Here is a 19,141-nt window from a genome sequence, read left to right as displayed (position 1 = left end):
GGCATTAACTGTCATCTAAATGCTGACAACTCCCAAATTTCTACCCCAGCCCAGACCTTTCCCCTCAACCTGGACTCAGATCTCCAGTTGCCGTCTGTTGGGCACCTCGAGGTTAACGGGTCTGACCTTGAGCTCTTTATCACCCCCGCTGTGGAACCTGCCCCTCCCATGGCAGCCCCTTCCTAGATGATGACAGATCTGTCCTTGATGCTCCGGCCGAAAACCTTGAAATATCCTTGACTGCTCACTTCTTTCCTACACCGCATCTAATGCATCTGCAAATCCTGTTTGTTCTGCCTTCAGAAATAGCCTGAAACCAACCAACCCCTCTGAGCCCACCTGGTTAGAACCATCCCAGTCTCTCTCCTGCATTACTAGGACAGCCTCCTAGAATCACAGTTCCCCACTTTGGACTGTTCCCAACTGTAGAATGTTAAGTTCCACGAGGGCACGATTGGGGGTTGTTTGTTTCTTAATTTCTTCTGTTTTGTTCAATAGTATCCTTAGTTCCTAGAACCATGCCTGGTACATAAGAGTGCTCTTCTAATATTTATTGACTGACTCACTGAATGAATATGTAACATCTTGATAAATCATAGTTTTAGAATAAAAAACAGTAATCAGGGACTTCCCTGGTGGCGCAGTGGCTAAGAATCCGCCTGCCAATGCAGGGGACACGGGTTCGAGCCCTTATCTGGGAAGATCCCACATGCCGCGGAGCAACTAAGCCCATGTGCCACAACTACTGAAGCCCCCGGCACCTAGAGCCCGTGCTCCGCAGCAAAAGAAGCCACCGCAATGAGAAGCCTGTGCACTGCAATGAAGAGTAGCCCCCGCTCGCCACAACTAGAGAAAGCCCGTGTGCAGCAATGAAGACCCAAAGCAGCCAAAAAAACAAAAAACAGAAATCATTTGGGAGCAGTTTCCCTGCATGTTCTCACTAAATCCTTCCCAGCAACTTAGGTAGGTGTATCATTATCTCCATTTTACAGATGGGAACACTGAGGCTGGCAGGTGAAACTAGCTGGATTTAAACCCAGGATGTCCGTTCCAGAGCTCATGCTCAGCCTTCATGCCTGACTGCCTCCCAGGATAAAAATTCTCCCTCCAACCCCATACGTCTGGAAACACTGATCTTGATGATGTCTGTGGTTCCCTCCTGGATTCCCAAGCCTGTGCTTCAAGAAAGGCAAAGAGCTCAGGCTCTGGGAATGGCCGTCCCTCCAGCCCACGACCAGATGAATCCTGGAAGGGTGGAGCGACCTCAGTGTGGACTCTCTCTTCTGTCTGCGCTTCTGGCAGAAAGCACTTTGGAGGGTAGTCTGAGCCCATCAAGGAGCAGGATCTCTCGGATAACGAGGTCCGTTTATCCTTCCTGCCTCTGGCCGTTGAGCTGTCCACTGGCTGTTTCCTGTTTCCCTGCCTCTCCCCACCCCATCGGATGGGAAATGCTCCAACCTGCAGGGACTGGGTGGCTGCCCTGCCAAGATGCAGGATGAGGTATAGTAGCCAAAAGTCAGGTTGGAGACGGACCACCTGGGTTTGAGTCTCAGCTCTGCCACCCGCCAGCTGGGGGATGTTGGGCCGAAGGGGACTTCACCTCTCTGTTCCTCCGTTTCTCCAATTGTAAAATGGGGACAGAAATAGTATCTGCCTCATTGGGTTGTTGTGGTATGTCATCACCTTCTAACCCAGTGGTTCTTAAAGTGTGCCCCAGGAACCCTGGACCCCAGACCATTTGCACGATAATACCAAGACATCATTTGCCTTTTAACTCTCGTTTTCTTCCTGGTGTTTCTGACGGGCACAGAGCATACCCACAACCATCTAAAAAGGGTATGAAAAGGCTCCCCCACTTTCTGTGTGCATTTCTACGTGAGGTTGGATTTTTCACAAAACACAACCTGAACAATGAATCACGACAGATCGAATTCAGAAGTAGATATGAGAATCCAGCTGTCTCCTGTTAAACCAGATACTTAAAGATATTTGCTAAACTATAAAACAGTCCAGCTCTTCTCACTAATGTTATTTTGTTGGGGGAAAGTATATTTATTTATCCTTTTGAAATACATATATTAATACTAACAAGTAGGTTTGTTATTACTATTTTTAAATGAACTCATATGTTTTAAATTTCTCAGTGTTCATTTCTAATATGGTAACTATCGCTAGACATAATCAACTCCTTCACATCCTCAATAACAGTTAAGAGTCTGAAGGGACCCTGATACTGAAACACTTGAGAGTGATTGCTGTTGACGAACACTGGCCTGGGGCCCTTCTTCAGCTCTGCAGGAACCCCCTCCACCCCCAGGGAAGCCCTGCCCCATGTGGATGGAAGAGATCCCGATTCAGCCCACCAGACGCCACAAAATCAAATAGAAAGATGACAGTTTAACAATTCCACCTGCTCTTCTGCTCTAGGACGGTGCACCCTGGGTGCTGGGCGACAGGAATCTGTGAGTCCCTCGGTGGGACAGGATTCCCACAGGCCTCCCATCACCTGGGCATTCGTTGGTTCCATCATTTCATCATTTATCCCGCAGATATCTATTGAGGCCTTTGTGCTTGCTGGGCTCTGTCCTAGATGTAGAGATACAGTGGGATCAAGGCAGGCAGAAACCCCTGCCCTCATGGAGCAGGTGTTTCAATTGGGCAGGCAGGTGGGAAAAGCCACAAGACAAATTTGTCAGGTGGTGCTAAATATTGTGGAGAAACAAAGTCAGAAGAGGGAGAGCCAGGGGCAGGGAGAGGCCATTTTAATAGGATGCTTAGGGATGTAACCCAATAAGGTAACATTTGAGCAAATACCTGGGAAAGGTGAGGAAGTGGTCCATGCAGGTGTCTGAGGAAGATGCTTCCTTCAGCGGGAACAGCAGGGGCAAAGGCCCTGAGGCAGAAATGAGCCTCAAGGGCTGGGAGGACAGAAGGAGGCCACTGCGGCGGGAACAGCATGGGCTAAGGCAAAGCAGGGAGACGAGGTCCAGGACGGAGCAGGAGACAGATCACGTGGGATCTTGTGGGACACGACAAGGACTCTGGATCTCAGTTCAAGTGTGAAACGTAGCCGTTGAAGGGTTTGAATTTGGGCTTGATCTGTGACTTAACAGGATCCTTCTGGTGACTATGGAGGTTGGATGGGAGGCTGGAGCTTAGAGGTTGGGGTAGGGAAGCATCAGGACCAGGGAGGAGGCCCCAGCAAGGTCCAGGCGAGAGAAGGTGGGGGCTTGGACCATGCTGGTCCCAACGAGATGTAGGAGGTGCTCAGTCCTGAGTCTGTTCTGAACATGGAACTACTGTGATGTATCGTCAATATATATATCAGTGAGGGGGAGAGGGCAACTGAAGACCGCTTTGGGGTGTGTGGCCTGAGCAGCTGGCTTTTACCAGAATGTGGGGAGAGAAGCAACTTCAGGGGAACCAGTCAAAACTCCAGTTTGAAATGCCTGTTTGGCATCAAATGAATTGATCTGAAGGAAAAGATTAAGTTTTGTTAACCATCCAAACGATACATAAAAATGGCCAAATATTATCATCTCACTGGGAGATGGATAAACACATGAAATAATCTGGAACTGGAAAGTTTGTCTGTCTTGTTCACCATTTCACCCCTAAGACATAGAACAGTACCTGGTGTGTAGTAGATGTTCAATAAATATTTAATTAAACAATGGCAAAACGTGTGAAAGAGGCACGGGCCAACTGGAATTTGGAAGAGGTCATGGAGGGTGAAGACCCCTTTGTGTTTTCCCAAACTCCTTGCCTGTGAAACGGGGTGGTTTATCCTGGGAAAGATGGACTTTTCCAGCGTTCTGCTTCATTTTTCACTGACCTTTCCGAATCGCTTTGGCAAACATTGTTTATTGTCATTGGCTCGGCTCCGCGCGCAGGCCCATCTCCGCTAATAGATGTGTGTCATGCTCAGCCGGTGTCTTTGTGCGGTGTCAACACCCTTCCCTGAGCTCGTTACTGGAGTCTCCAAGGGGCCTTGTCATTTTCCAAGATGCCGTCGAATCTGGTTTCTAACAACCATTTTCATTTCTCCAGAGACCTGAGTTCTCATCACACACACACACACACACACCCGCCCCCGTAAAGGCTATATTTTGGGAACTCACAGTTCCTTTTTTTGGAGTTCTTACTCTTTGACAGACATGATCTCATTTGCTGTGGCCCCCATTTTACAGATGAAGTCACTGAGGCTCAGAGAGGAACGCTCATCTGCCCAAGGAGGCAGGGCTCAAACCCTGGCCCTCCAGATTCTGGAACCCAAGTTCCTCAAAGCCACACCGCACCCCTGTCCCCATCACCAGAGACCCACGTAACTTTTGAAACTGTACACCCAGCACAGAGTTTCTTGACCTCGGCACCACTGGTGCTTTGAAGTCAGATCATTCTTTGCTGTGGGGCTGTCCTGTGCACTGGAGGATGTTTAGCAGCATCCCTGGCCTCTACCCGCCAGATGCCAGTAGCACCCCCCTCCCCTAGTTGTGACAAACAGAAAAGACTCCAGACATCGCCAGTGTCCGCTGGGGGGTGCAGATCGCCCCAGTTGGCCTGATACATGTTCCCTGTGCTTTGCACATAGACAGGCTTCGGACTGACATCTCCACCACCTCCATGTAGCCTTTTTCCAACGTGTAGCATTCCCTCCTGCAGAGGTTGTGATAGAAATCCCTTCTAGTAAAACATTTGGCTGCCACTTCTGCAGCCCTCCTGCCCTCCCAGGGAGGGTGTGAGGCTTAAGACACTGGACAGGGGCAGCCTTGCACTGCCCTACCTGTGTGCCTCCCCGAAGCCCATTGACCCAGGCACCCTGTCAGCAGCTATCACTGTGTGGGCTAGGGCTACAGCACCCAGAAAAGGCCTCTGCCTTGTGGACCCAATATCCTTGGGGAACTGATGATAAACAAGAAAACAAACAGCCTACGGGATAATCTCAGAGAGTGCTGAATGCTATGGAGGAGATAAATAGCCTGGTGAGAGGGCTGGGTGGCCTTAGGCAAGGCGATCAGAGACACCTTCTCAGAAGAGGCGACATCTAATCCGAGACGTCACAGTGAGAAGGAGCCAGTCCATGTGAGAAGGGAGAAGGCAAGTGTCCAAGGTCGAGGGAAGAGCAGGTGCAAATGCCCTGGGGTGGCAGTGAGTTTGGAACGTTTTAAGGAACAAGAGGCTGGGAGTGGCCAGAACAGTGAGCAGAGGGGTGAGTGACGGCAGATGTGGGCGGAGGTAGCAGGACAGGCGGGGGAGTCACTGAAGGGGAATGACAAGAAGGGTGTTGGGTTCAGAAGGGTCCTTCTGGCCATTTGGGGGCGGGGTCTGGGTTATAGGGACAAAAGGGGAGGCACCAAGGCCAGGTGGAGGCCATTTCCTCTGTACGCAAAGACATGAGGATGGAGGAGCAAAAGACACATTTCTCTTTGGGGACTACATCATCCTGATGGCCTTGCCTCTTTCATTTGGATTCCCAAACACTGGATCTGAGGATTCCGACTGCAGCTTTTGAGCAACTGTCTCATGGGCGGTGTTACAGAAATCCAACCCTTTCTTCCACTTTTGAGTCTCCTAGCTCAAGATTCAAAGTCCCGGGGCAGAGTCTGATTGGCCGAGTTCAGACATATACCTGCCCCTTGGGTGGGGAAGGACACCTTGATGGACACTTGGGACCTTTGTATTTAAGAGGAACCAGGGGTGTAGTGGCCATGGCTTTTCAGGGGTCACCTGAAAGAGAGAGACAGGGAGTGTGTGTCTGTGCGTGCACGCACACGTGTGTATTCATGCATGTGTGTATAGGTATATTGGCTCCAAATTATGGGGGAAACTACCAATCAAAATGAATAAATATTTAATGAAATGTTTATATTTGGATATAAATAGTGAAATGTAGCATGATCAACCAGTCCATTCCAGAATTTTTTTTTTTTTTTTTTTTTGCGGTACGTGGGCCTCTCCCGTTGCGGAGCACAGGCTCCGGACGCGCAGGCTCAGCGGCCATGGCTCACAGGCCCAGCCGCTCTGCGGCATGTGGGATCTTCCCGGACCAGGGCATGAACCCGTGTCCCCTGCATCGGCAGGCAGACTCTCAACCACTGCGCCACCAGGGAAGCCCCCAGAATATTCTGGCTCAGTTATTTATCGATTCTCTCTAATGTAGGACGTGGGCGAAGATGGTGTGGGATGAATGTGTGCTCAGAGACGCCAGTGTCCTTGAAACAGCCCTGTTGACAGTTCCATCCAGATGTCCCACAATGGGGGAGGGGAGGGTCCCAAAGGTGGAGGTGCTGTCGGTCCCGCTCACCGCCACTTGCTAGGTACTTGGGATGTGCCAGGTACAATTTTCTGTTCCGTACACATGTTGGGTCTTCCGCTCCCCGTGACAGCACAGAGAATGACCCGACATGCCTGTTTTACTCCAGCTGCCGAAACCCTTCGTCTCCCCCGTATGCCAAGTGATGCCTCCATCTGCCCTCCTGTACCAGGTTTACCGCCAGCTAATATCAGTCTCAGGTCGCCGCAAGACACAGTTTTTACAGACCACAAATGCAATCATTACGAGGCAATTTCAGTTAGAATCAGGGCTAGGAGAGATAACAGAAGGGCCTGGTTCTCCCATCAGCCTCTGAATGGTTCCCCAGCAGCACTTAAACTCAGACACAGGAAGAAAGCAGCAGTCAGGAGGGGAAGCAGGCGCTCAGCTTTCCGACAAGAGCTGCCTGCCCGGGCCTGCAGGACCAGGAGAGAGCGATAGGGCGGGACCTGGGGGATGAGAATCCCCTCTATGTGGGGAGGGGGAGAGGCTGCGTTCTGACATCTGTCTCTGCAGGGCTTCCATTAGACATGGTGTTAACGGAGGAAGAAGTTGGCCAAAAAGGGGGATGCGTTGGTGCTAATGAAACTATAACACTTAGTGGGCACTTGTCATGTGCCATTTCTAAGCAATATGCATATATTAGTTCTCCCGACCACCCCAGGAGGTAGATACTGTTGTTATCCCCATTTTATAAATGGAGAAACTGAGGCATGGAGAGATTAAACAACTTACTCAAGGTCACACAGCTTTCAGTGTTGTGAAATATCTCCAAGAATCCCTTTAACATCCCTTCCCCTGGGATATCTTCCTCCTTGTCATCACAACCACTTTTCCTCATTTACATCGATGATTAAGTTCACCTTTGGCTAAGTTCGTTCAGCCACTTGTCTAGAGTTTCCCAAACAGTGAGTGTCAACATTCCCACGGTCAGCTCCACCTCCTCTATGACTCCATTGACATTCAACTCAGGTTTCAGTTTCAGCGTTCAAACTTTTCATTTCTTTGCTGCACTTTCGCCTCTGGTGGCCAGCTGTCTCCTTTTGATAATTCACTTTTGTAAAATGTCTTGTAGGTGTATCACTGGGAGACAGGGAGGCAACACAACTACTTGCGTTGCTGTCTGCACGTGAACTGAATAACAGGTGGACAGTAACCAGTCACTGATGGACCTTGCAAGAGGAGGTGTGGCTGATCGTGATGGGCATCTGTTATTGACACAGTGATTTGTGGACAGAGGAGCTAGTAGTGAAATTTGTACTGCATGCAATCACAGTTAGTATGCTGCCATAGCCAAATCTGAACCGTGCTGTGGGAGACTGGTATCATTTAACCAGTGTAGAAACTGACATTTGTGCATATCGGGACCGTGCAGGGGCGAGGACAGCCCGTAACTGGCGGCTCCTGTTCTGTTGTCGTGGCCATCCCCCTTGTGTCACTCCTTTGCACTCTGGGGCCCACACCACCCTGGCCCAGTTCAGAGTCTACTTCTGCTGCACTGGCATCACCACTCCAGGTCACCACAGCCGTGTTTCAGATCCCAGAGGGACCCTTCACCCCATGCGGGGAAGTTTGCTCTGCACCCAGGGTGAGAAAACTTTTCCTGCAAAGGGCCAGATTGTAAATATTTGGGACTTGCAGCCACATGGTCTCTGTTGCAGCTACCCAACTCTGCCATTGCAGTGTGCAAGCAGCCATGGAGGCATGTAAACAAGTGGGTGTGGCTGTGTTCCAGTGAAACTATTTACAAAAACAGGCGGCGGGCCAGATCTGGTTTGCCAAAACCCTGCTTTACACTGAGCACCTCACTGTCTTCTCCTTGGGTCTTTTAATTGCAGGTGAAAGACCTCAACCCAAAGTGAATTAAGCAAACAAAACAACAACATAAGTGGAGTGGTGGGATTTATTGGTTTACCGAACTCAGGGTTTTTCACCCTTGGCACTGCTGACATCTTGGACCAGATAATTCTTTTTCCTGGGGAGCCATCCTGTACATTATAGGATGCTTACCAGCATCCCTTGCTTCCACCCACTTGATGCTGGTTGTGACAACTAAAAATGTCCCCATTGTCCAATGTCCCCTAAAATTGGGAAACACTGTAGCTGAAAATGCTAGCATTAAAGGTGGCTTCAGGTAAGAGTGGACACAGGGACTCAAACCAGCATATTTCTCTCTCTTTCCACCTCTCTCTCTCTCTCCATGTCTCCTTCACTCACCTCTGCTGCTTTCTTCCATGTTGCTTCACCTTCAGACTCTCCCCTTCTTGGTGGCAAGATGGCTGCCAGCAGTTTCAAGCTTATATCCCACCAGCTTCAAGCCCCATAAAAGAAAAACTTCTTCCCAGTAGCACCCTAAAATCCCAGGGCTGACTCTCATTGGCCCATCTTGGGTCACATGCCTATCCCTGAACCAATGGCAGTAGCCAGAGGAATGTAGAGCTCTGATTGGTCAGGCTGAGATTATGCATGCAGCCCTGGAGTCAGGAGTTAAGAGCAGCCATGCATACTTGCAGAAGGAAGCGGTGGTACCCAAAGAATCGTAGTTAGGACGAGGCAGGCAAAACAAAAGTCTCTGTTGCCAGGTGTAAATTTCTACCCAGTGCCTGGTACACAGGACCCAGTAAGTGCTCTGTCCCTTCCGTTGATGCCAGCCCTGCATCCTAGGGGCAGCCATCAGCCAGCACGTCGTCAGTGGTGTTTCCTGGCCTGGCATTTAATTCCTCTTAATCTGCCTGCCAAGTTGTTACACCCCCGCAGCAGCCCCCAGTTTGCTCTTCCTTTATACCATCCCAGCAGCGAAGGCTCAGCGACTCCAGTCTCCAACCATGACATGGGCTGTATTTTTAATCTTGATTTTAATTCCAGCTCATTCTCCTGCCTGTATCTCCCAGTCCCAGTGCCCCAGGGGCCCATGCTAATTTGCTTCTTGCACCTCAACTGGTGCCGGAGTAACCATTTTAAAAACTGCCTTGGTGAAATCTAATCAAGTGAGAGCAAAATCTAATTTGGCACTGAAAGCCTTTGACTGAAGCCCTGTTTTTTAGGGCCTTGTGGAGGCTGAATAATAAACTCTGGAGTTTTGAAGGATTGGGGGTTAGAAAGAGGAGGGAGATGTGAAAGAGAAGATTCTAACAGAGGAAGCAGCTCCGGATGTGTTGACACCCATGGCATTGGAAAATAATAGGCAGGGGTGGACTTCCAAAGTCACCCCACCTCCCACCCCCAAGAAATATCTATCCCACCAGCAGGGCCAAGAATTTAGGCCTTTAGCATTTCAAGTTACACATTCATCAGAAAGACCTTAGCCTATATCTTCAGGAACAAACCAGTAGGAGCCTGAGCTGGGGACTGGAGAGACCTGGGAGGGAACCTTGTTCCCCCAGTGGGGGATTCAGTGAGCCTCCTTCTCTGGGCTTTCGTTCACTCTTCTGCAAACCAAGAGAGTGAAGTTCCGTGCTTCTGAAATGACTTGTGGTCCTGTCTTCCCTTCAAAATGTGTCAGAAGCTGTGTTTCCAGGAAAATGCACACGAAATGAAAAATCTGGCATGTAATATTTCAGGGGATGTGTGCCCCCAAGCTTGTTCCTGCCTCAGGACCTTTGCACTTGCTGTTCTTTCGGCCTGGAGAAGTTTTCCTTATATTCCCATATTCCCTCTGACTCATTCTCATCATTCCTCAACCCTGACTACCCAGCCCAGTGGTACCTCCCGTGGTCTATCTCTGGCCACTTTGTTGCATCATCATCCTTTATTTTCTTCATCACTGTTGTCACGATCACCACCATCTTTATTTGTCACAGTCCTCCTCCCTAGAATGCGAGTCCCATGAAGTCAGGGATCCTGAGGGTCTTCTTTACTGCTGTGTTTCCAGTGACTAGAACAGCTCCTGGCATACCTTAGGTGTTTAATAAATAGTTGTTAAATGGATATATTGATATTTACATGCCTGGGACACTGATTCTATTATTTACTTAATATTTTTCTCTCGATTGTTTTACTCTTTTTACTTCAGTTGTTTGAAAAGAAAACGTTTATACCACCACCAATATTATTTATCATGAGAAAGTGTTGGGGAGCTATGAGGGGATGCTTATTAAGATCACCTTCCTCCTTGCTGAAGTTTTGAACCAAATGAGAAATAAAATTAAGGAGTCAGCAGATGGAAGCCAAAGTAGTACTTTGAGGAATCTGATGAAGCCCAAGTTGGAGGATCTGGCTTCCTTCTGAGGGCATTTGGGCTTCCTGATGCTAAACCCCAGAGTCAGACAGACTTCTCACTGAGCCAAGCCCCCTTGAACTAGCAGTGCCTGGGGGTAGATCACTCCCCACAGGAAGGCAACGGAAGGATTGGGTTACGTGTGTCCAGTTTGTCCCACCAAACTCACCAGACACATATGCTAAGGGTCAGCAAACTGCAGCCCACAAGCCAGATCCGGCCCTCCATCTGCCTTTATAAATAAAGTTTTATTGAAACACAGCCACACCCATTTGCCTGTGACTGTTTCCCGCAACAGCAGAGTTGAATAGTTGCAACAGAGGCTGTCTGGCCTTTGAAGCCTAAAATATTTACTCTCTGGGCATTTACAGGAAAGGTTTGCTGCCCCTGCTGTGTCAGTCTTCCCCAAGGCAGAATAGGAGAGAAAGGAAGAGGCTAGGCGTGTTATCAGAGTAGAGCTCCCTACCTATGGAAAGAAGCGTCGGGAGTGGGGAGTAAGGTTATTGAGGTTTGGTAGATCTTGTTTCCTGGACTGTGCTTGGTCTCCAGGGGCCTTCTCAGCTCTCACAGTGTGGTTCTTTTACTGATGGGAAGGAGGTGCTGAGTTACTTAAATCAGGGTTTTTCTCAACTCCAGGGTATTGACATTTTGTGCCAGATGATTCTCTGTAGTGGAGGCTGTCCTGAGCTCTGTCAAATGCTTAGCCTTCTCCCGGGCCTCTGCCCGCTAGATGCATCCTCTTCCCCAAGTTGTGACAAACCTAAAATGTCTGCAGACGCTGCCAAGTGTCTAAGGGGCAAAACTGCCCCTGGCTGAGAGCCACTGCTTTCTGGGGGCAGACGGAGCAAGTGTCTGTGCCACGTTCTAGAGAAGGAGGCTCAAGCCTTCAGCTTACCTGATGCTTTTATGCTGCCTCTTACCTCCAGCCGGCGTCTCCATCCTTGATGCCCAGCACCCAGCCGGGACATGCAGTTGCTGTTGAATTGGGCACCCATCACCTGGTTGCGTTTCACTCTGTGCATATTGGATGTCACCCAGGACTCAGCCAGGGCAGCCGGTTTCCCAGCTCCCCTGCTGCCCAGGGCTCCTTTCCGTTTATTTTTGCACTGTCCTACCACGTGAAGGGAGGCTCCACCCTGGGCCTTCCCCCGAGGCTGCTGGGGGTCTTCCCTTCCTATTTTCACCTCCTCCTCGTGCCCACATCCTTCTAGGAAGCAGTTCATCAGCTCCTCCGTCATGAGCACTCACTTCCTGGTCCTTCGTGCCAGGGGAGGATTTCATGGAAACGCTTGCCTTTGCCTAGAGCCTGGGGGATTCTGGAATCCGGCTGCTTGGGGTCTGAGGGGTCTTCCTACCCCTGGGCAGTGCCAGCCATCTGCCAGGTGTCCAGGAAAACGCCATAGAGGGCTCCAGCTCCATGGCAGCCTCTCCTGGCCCAAGCCTCTCTTCTCTGGACCAACAGGTCTCAAGCAGCCCTTCATGCTTTCTAGAAGGTTCTAAGTGGAAGGGCCCATCTCACCTCTGCTGGCATCATAGCAACCCTGGCCCACTCCTCCTTCCTCTATGCATGTTCACCTCCCCGTCTGTCTCTTCTCATCTTGGGCTCTGAATTGACACCTACTAGACCCTCACTTTTTGCCAGGAGTGGTGCTAAGCACTCTGCTTGCAGCATCTCTTCCAATCCCTTCCATAGCGCCGCTCTCTTGGCAGTGGTTCTCTGAGTGTCTCGGAGCCCCAGTGCCCTCATCTGGAAGAGAGGGCTGGCCTAGCGCCTCTGTCTCTAGAAAAACTCTCACAGATTTTTCCATTGCTAAAAAATGGCTTTATAGGTTATAATTATTAAAAATCACACTTGCTCACTGAGGAGAAAAAAAGTATCGCAAAGATCTTGTGTTACCTCACCACCCACAGAAAGTTCGGGGGTGTATCCCCGTCCAGATGAATTAGGGTGATTCTTTTTTTAAGTAAGCTTTGCTGGTGGTGTGAAGCACGCCTGCAGAGACGTGCACTTTAGCCGCTCTAAATGCCCAGCTCCATGGAGTTTCACCAACTGAAGCACCCGTGTTCCAGCAAGAAATAGAACAAAACTATCATCACCCCAGAAGTCCCGCGCCCCTTCCATCCCCCTCGCCCCACATCCAGCAATAGCCACGGCTTTTCTTCTCAAAACCGTAGATTCCTTTTGCCTGTCTTTGAACTTCATGTAAATGGGATCATACTTTTATATCTGCTTTATTTCTCTTAACACTGTTTGGTTGTTGTGATGTGTTCGTGTTAGTGAAAGGACACTAGTTAGGAAAGGACACTAGTCCTTCTTATTTCTATGTCATATTCGGGTATACAAACATGCGGTGTATTTCTCCATTCTTGTGTGGATGGACATCTGTTTTGTTTCTAGTTATTTGCTATTGTCAGTAGTGCCGCTATGAGCCTGTCCTCCCTGTGACTTTTGGCGAACCTAGGAATGCATTTCTTCTGAGTGAATACCCAGGATGCAAATCGCTGGGTCAGAAGGTGTGACTGTGGTCAAGTTTAGCAGACGCTGCCGAGCAGTTTTCCACCGCACCTGGATCGGTCTGCACGTCCACCGGCAACGTGTGAGAGCTCCAGATGCCCCATGCCCCCACCTACAATCGGTCTCGGTCCATTTTTCTAAATGTTAGCCCTTCTAGACGCCATGTAGTAGATAGAATCCAATGGGGTCCATAAACTTGAGTGGGAAAAAATGATGCTCTGGTTTTCACTGACCTACGACTGACACTAGACATTTGCTTCAGTTCTGAATGTAAGCCCCTAACCACGGTGCATTGGCAGAATCTATACCGTTGTCATCGTAGAAATCGCTGGTGTTCAGTATTCCGTTGCAGTTGCTGTAGGTGTCGCAAAATCAAATATTCTCACTCATCACTACTTTGAAATGATCATTCCTTGCAAGGTCTTGCATTTAATCTTCATTTTTTTTAAGGACACGTTACTATATGGCAAATTCTCCTAATATTTTGATAACTGTATTTCAAAATACTTGATTTTCTCTGTAATCTTATATATTTTATTTTCTGCACGTGGGAACATTTGAGAAGGGGGTCATAGGCTGCACTTGCCTGCCAAAGGGCTCCGTGGCTCAGAGGGCAGTGCTGTCGCCAGGCTCTGGGCCTGCCATGGTTTAGAAATGGCTGTCGGCTGACGGACAGAGAAGGCTTTTGCTCTCTGTGTGCTCACGTGGCCTCCTGGTCCTTCTCCCCTCCAGCTTTCTTTGGGAAGTACCTTAATGAATACAACGGCTCCTACGTACCGCCTGGCTGGAAGGAGTGGGTCGGCCTCCTTAAAAACTCCCGCTTTTATAACTACACACTGTGTCGGAACGGAGTGAAGGAGAAGCACGGCTTTGACTACTCCAAGGTGAGTCCCCCTTCCCGGCTGGGAGAGGCGGTGGGGCTCGGCCCTGGCGATCACGACGCGGGAGCCCGACTACCTGGGCTCGGACGGCGACACTTATTACGTGTGTGACCTTGAGCATCTTACTTACATCCTCTGCTTCAGTTTTCTCATTTCTCAAATGATAGTCTCTGTTTCTAGGAGTATTGTTTTATTTTTCATGTTTTCAAATTGAAGTAAAGTTGATTTACAATATTGTGTTAGTTTCAGGGGTACAGCAGAGTGATTCAGTTATATTTTTCCAGATTACTTTCCATTATAGGTTATTTCAAGATATTGAATATAATTCCCTGCGCTATGCAGTAAATCCTTGTTGCTTATTTGTTTCATGTGTGGTGTTTGTTAATCCCGTGCTCCTCATTTATCTCTCCCCCCATCCCCCCATCCCTTTCCCCTTGGGTAACCATAAGTTTGTTGTTCTGTGTCTGTGAGTCTGTTTCTGTTTTGTATTAGATTCATTTGTTTTATTTTTAGATTCCACATATAAGTGATATCACATATCTGTCTCTCTCTGACTCACTTCGCTAAGTGTAATGCTAGGTTTATCTCTGTTGCTGCAAATGGCAACGTAAGAGTGTTGGGTTTTTTCAGTTGAGATATATTTGACATACAACATTGTGTAAGTTTAACACATACAACATGCTTATTCGATACGTGTGTATAGCGCAGTGCGATTGCCGTTGTCATGTTAGCTAAACCTTTATCGCGTTGCATAATCTTTTCCTTTCTGTGGTGAGAATAGTTAAGACCTAGTCTCTCTTAGCAAGTCTGATGTCTATAATACAGTACTGTTGCCTAGAATGACCATGCTGTGCATTAGATCTCCAGGACTCACTTGTTTACTAGTTGTAAGTCTGTCCCTTTAAACAACATCTCCCCACTTCTCCCACCCCCCGCCCCTGGTAACACCCATTCTACTTTCTGTTTTTATGAGTTCAGCTCTTTTGAATTCCATATACAAGTGATATCACACAGTATTTGTCTTTCTCTGACTTACGTCACTTAGCATAATGTCCTCAAAGTATGTCCATGTTGATGCAAATGGCAGGATTTCCTTCTTTCTCGGGACAGAATAATGTTCCATTGTGTGTGTGTGTGTGTGTGTGTGTGTGTGTGGTGTGCCAGGTGATATGAGGGTACTATTTTATAACATTTTGCCAAAGCAGAACTTTCTTACAGAAAGTGTGCATATAGAGTGTACAGCTCAATGAATTTTCAAAAACTGAGCAGACACATGTAACCAGCACTCACGTAGGTCATGAAGTTCCCCTCATGTAACTCCCAGCAACCACCCCTCCCAAAAGGACACCCATTACTCAGACTTCCAGCATTGTAGACTAATTCTGTATCCAGCTTTTGTTGCTTAACACCCTGTTGAAATTCCCATGTTGTTACGTGTGAGTGTAGATCCTTCATTCTTGTTGTATAGCCTTCCATTGTGTGATTATACCTTAATCTCTTTGTTCCCTAGGACATACTTTTTCTAGTTCTGATTTGTTGAACTGAGATAAGGTAAGGAGCATAGATCCTAAGTGAATTTTCAGGGAATTTTCACACGCCTGTGCATCTGTGTAAGTGCCGCCCAGGTCAAGCTGTAGAGCATTTCCAACCCCCAGCAGGTTCCCTCATACGCCTTTCCAGCCAAAACCACCACCACCTCTATTTTGACTTTTATCACCGTGGATTGGTTTTGCCTGTTCAGGAACTTCACATAAGTGGAATCATATCATATGTGCTCTCTATATCTGGCTTTTTTCACTCAACATCACGTCTGTGAGATTCATCCACATGGTTGTGTATATCAGCCACGTGTCCTTTTCAGTGCTATGTAGTATTCTGTCGTATAAATAGATGACAGATATTCATCTATTCAACGACTGATGGATATTTTGGTTGCCTCTGGTTGGGTCTGTTATGAACTAAGCTGCCGTGAGCATCCTTACACGTGGCTTTTGGTAGACATATGAACCCATTTCTTTGGCTTATCCACCTGGGAGTAGAATTGCTGGGACATAGGATACGTTACATGGTTGGACCAGTTTACACTTCCCAGCCAGAAATGTTTAGGCGTTCCAGTTGCTTCACATTCCTGAACACAGGTATTGTCTTTTTTATTATAGCCATTTGGCTGGAGGTATAGTGGTATTTCATTGTGGTTTTTCCACAGATGTTTTTGAGGATCACATGAGTTAATACATGTAGAGCATGAGAGGAGACCATTGCATATATAGTAAATATTCAGAACATTAGTAAATATTCAGAAATATTAGTCCAGGTCAGGACACCAAACTTGCTCTGTAAAGGGCCAAATACTAAATATTTTAGACTTTACAAGCCATAGTCTCTATTGCAACTGCTCAAGTCTTCTCTTGCAGTGCAAAAGCAGCCATAGATGATATGTAAACCGATAAGCATGGCTGTGTTTCAGTAAAACTTTATTTACAAAAACAGGCAGGGGGCCTGACCTGGCCAGTGGGTGGTAGTCTCCTGACCCCCGGCTTAGATAATGATGATGGTGGTGGTAAGGAGGGAGAGACTGACACTGACGGTTCATCCAAACTTACCATTAAAAAAAATATATCTGGAGACTCACAAATATTCCTGCCCCAACTAAATCTTCAGAATCAGCTCCGGCATCCCACCACAGCAGATACATTATTTCTCCGGTCTGTCAAATCCACCTCTTTCTCTTCCCCATTCCCACTGCCGCTAGCCCTGGGCCTGACTTACTGTTGTAACCAGGGTTCTCTGATGACGATTCCTTGGGGCCTCCCTCTCGTTGTCTCTAAAAAGCCACGCAAGGCTCCTAGGCAGAAGTCACCAGGGGGCAGGCCGTCACGCAAACAGGAGAGCAGGCTGGGAGCAGGTGAGACAGCATGGAGCGGTGGGGACTGTGGAGGACTCAGCTGTCTAAAACGGGGCAGCAAACTCTCGGATCAGGCCTGTCTGTCCCACGTAGCATTGTGGGCCCGAGACGGCCAGGTTTTCTGATTTTTCAACAGAAGCCACAAATTTGTATATTTTTCTCCCGTGAAGTCTGATTTTTAAGTATTGGCAGGTAATTCAGACATCTCTCAAATACTGCATGAATCAAGGTCACCTGAGGCCCAGACCTGACCCGTGGATTTGCAGCCCATTGTATTGTTCTGCTACCTACTGCCCTCCAGGGGCTGTGCAGTGGACTGGGGGTTCAAAGCCCGACTCTGAACATACTATGTGCTGTTGGATATGCTACCCATTCCTAAGAGCCTCAATTCCCAAATCTGGAAAATGGGCACATTCTAGCATCTTAATAATGCGCATTTCTATTTACTGAGCACCTACTGTGGTCCAGGCACTATGCTGGGTGTTTTATGTACAATATATCTAATCTTCACAACAGCCATATCAAGTGAGTGGACTAGTGGGAGTTGATTACATTAGTCATTTATTCCCTCAACAAGTATTTATTAAGAGCCTATACTATGTGCCAGGCGCTGAGTATCCAAGGGTGAACAAAAACAGACTCAGGTACCGTCCTCACGGAGTTTGTGGTCTAGCAGTGGAGGTGTGTTATGAACTGTGAAGTGATGGCCACCCATATTAAAGTCAGAACACCACACACAGTGTAGAAGCGCGCGCACACACACACACACACACACACACACACACACACACACGCACACACGCACATCAGCCCAATCTCCTGTTTTGTCATCCCCAGTATGAGCCATTTCAACCAGACCAGCCTTGTCAGTTGTTACAACCATCTCAAAACCTTTACTAGTGCTTCCCTGTCCTGAGTTTATCCCAGTTTTGTCTGTCTTTTCTTCCATGAAACGTTTCTGGATTACTCTAAACTATAGGAGTTATCCTTTTTTGAAACAGACTGGCCTCTTTCAGTTGCTTGTGAGCAGAAATGAACAAAAACTCAAATCAAAATGGCTTAATTGAAGAAGAAACGTATTAGCCTTTTTAACTGATCCAGCAGTAATGGCATCACACATGGCTGGATTGGGCAGTGGTTTCTCACTCCTTTATATTCTGTTTTCTTCTCTTCGACCTCATCCACAGACTGTATGTCTGTCTCTCTTCTCCTGGTACCAGTATGGCCATCCTTGCATCCTCTCAGCTTCCTGCCCAGCTGCAAGCATGGGTGTCTCCTTCCCAGGATTCCTAGCTAGTTTCATTGGCTCTGGATCAGTCACATGTCTGTCCCTGAACCAACCAGTGTGGCCAGGGGAACGCAGTGTTCTGATGGGCTGTAAATCACATGCTCCACTCCTGACCCAGAGGAGCGGGTAGCAGGAGCCCTACCATTGAGCTCAACCCTGGAACATCAGCTGAGAATAGAGCCCCAAATAAAAATGGAGAGTTTCCACTGGAAGGAGGCTGACTAGATGCTCAACAGCCAAAACACACCCAATCCCACTCACCTTCTGGGAACACCAGCACATCTGGGGAGCCCTCCCACCTTTGACAGGTAATCACCACCCACGCGTCCCCTTCCTGAGTGTAAGTCTGATCAGTCCAGGCCCCAAGTGGCAGACATCACACGTGACGTCACCTGGGCAGTGCCCTCTCCCTGACCCCGTGTCCCCCTCTGCACATAGTAGGCCTGCCTTCAGGAACTCCCGAATGAATTGATTCCAAAGTCCTGGCTGGGGGGGATTTAGCAACTCTGCTGGACTCCTTGGCAATACAAAGCACAGTCTCTCAATGCAGAACACACCTTTTCTCTCCTCCCAGCCTCAGTGCAGGCAGATTCTCCAAATACCCAGAAAAATCCACTCCCTCCTTTTTAAAATTCCTCACCATGTCCACGCCTGGCCTCAGCACAGCCCAATAATGAAGTCATCCAGGGATACTCCATCCCCTTGGCGCTGAGGGTGGGACACACAGCTGCTGCTTTGTCCCCCCATTTCCTACCATCCATACATCTCAGCCTGTGAATGAGAGGAGCCCCTGTGCCAAAGGTGGGAGAATTCCTGGAGCCCCAGTTACCAGAGGCCTGGAAACAGAGGGATGGGGGGCCCTGTGGGGTCAGAGCTGGCTCAGGTCCAGAGTTCAACTCCCAAGGGTAGCGGTGGGCAGCGGAAGCCAGAGCACCGGGAGGGAACAGGAGTGAGCTTGGAGTTTCCAGCTGAGGCAGAGCTGCGGGGCGGGAGCCCCACGCTCTGGGAGGCCCAGTGCCTCCG

At 48.5% G+C, this 19,141-nt stretch overlaps 1 protein-coding gene across 8 annotated transcripts in view; it reads left to right on the top strand.

Moving 5' to 3' along the window:
• The window catches only part of SULF2 (sulfatase 2), a 163,255-nt gene that overhangs the window by 98,177 nt on the left and 45,937 nt on the right, over nt 1–19,141 (top strand). For 7 of the 8 annotated variants that reach the window (XR_016387938.1, XR_016387939.1, XR_016387941.1 and 4 more), the window contains exon 4: nt 13,777–13,928. The exons of the other annotated variant lie outside the window; for it this stretch is intronic. Coding sequence is in view for 2 of the 7 variants with exons in the window: in XM_030762892.2 (XP_030618752.1) it covers nt 13,777–13,928 (152 nt within the window). In the remaining 5 variants the exon portion in view is untranslated. The remainder of the gene's footprint in view (nt 1–13,776; nt 13,929–19,141) is intronic. 8 annotated transcript variants of the gene reach the window in all.

The sequence above is a fragment of the Delphinapterus leucas genome, chromosome 15, assembly GCF_059928025.1.
Source record: "Delphinapterus leucas isolate spDelLeu-1000000601 "Yukka" chromosome 15, BTC_Dleu_Yukka2, whole genome shotgun sequence".
Taxonomy (NCBI): domain Eukaryota; kingdom Metazoa; phylum Chordata; class Mammalia; order Artiodactyla; family Monodontidae; genus Delphinapterus; species Delphinapterus leucas.
This window is presented reverse-complemented; position numbering and strand designations above follow the sequence as displayed.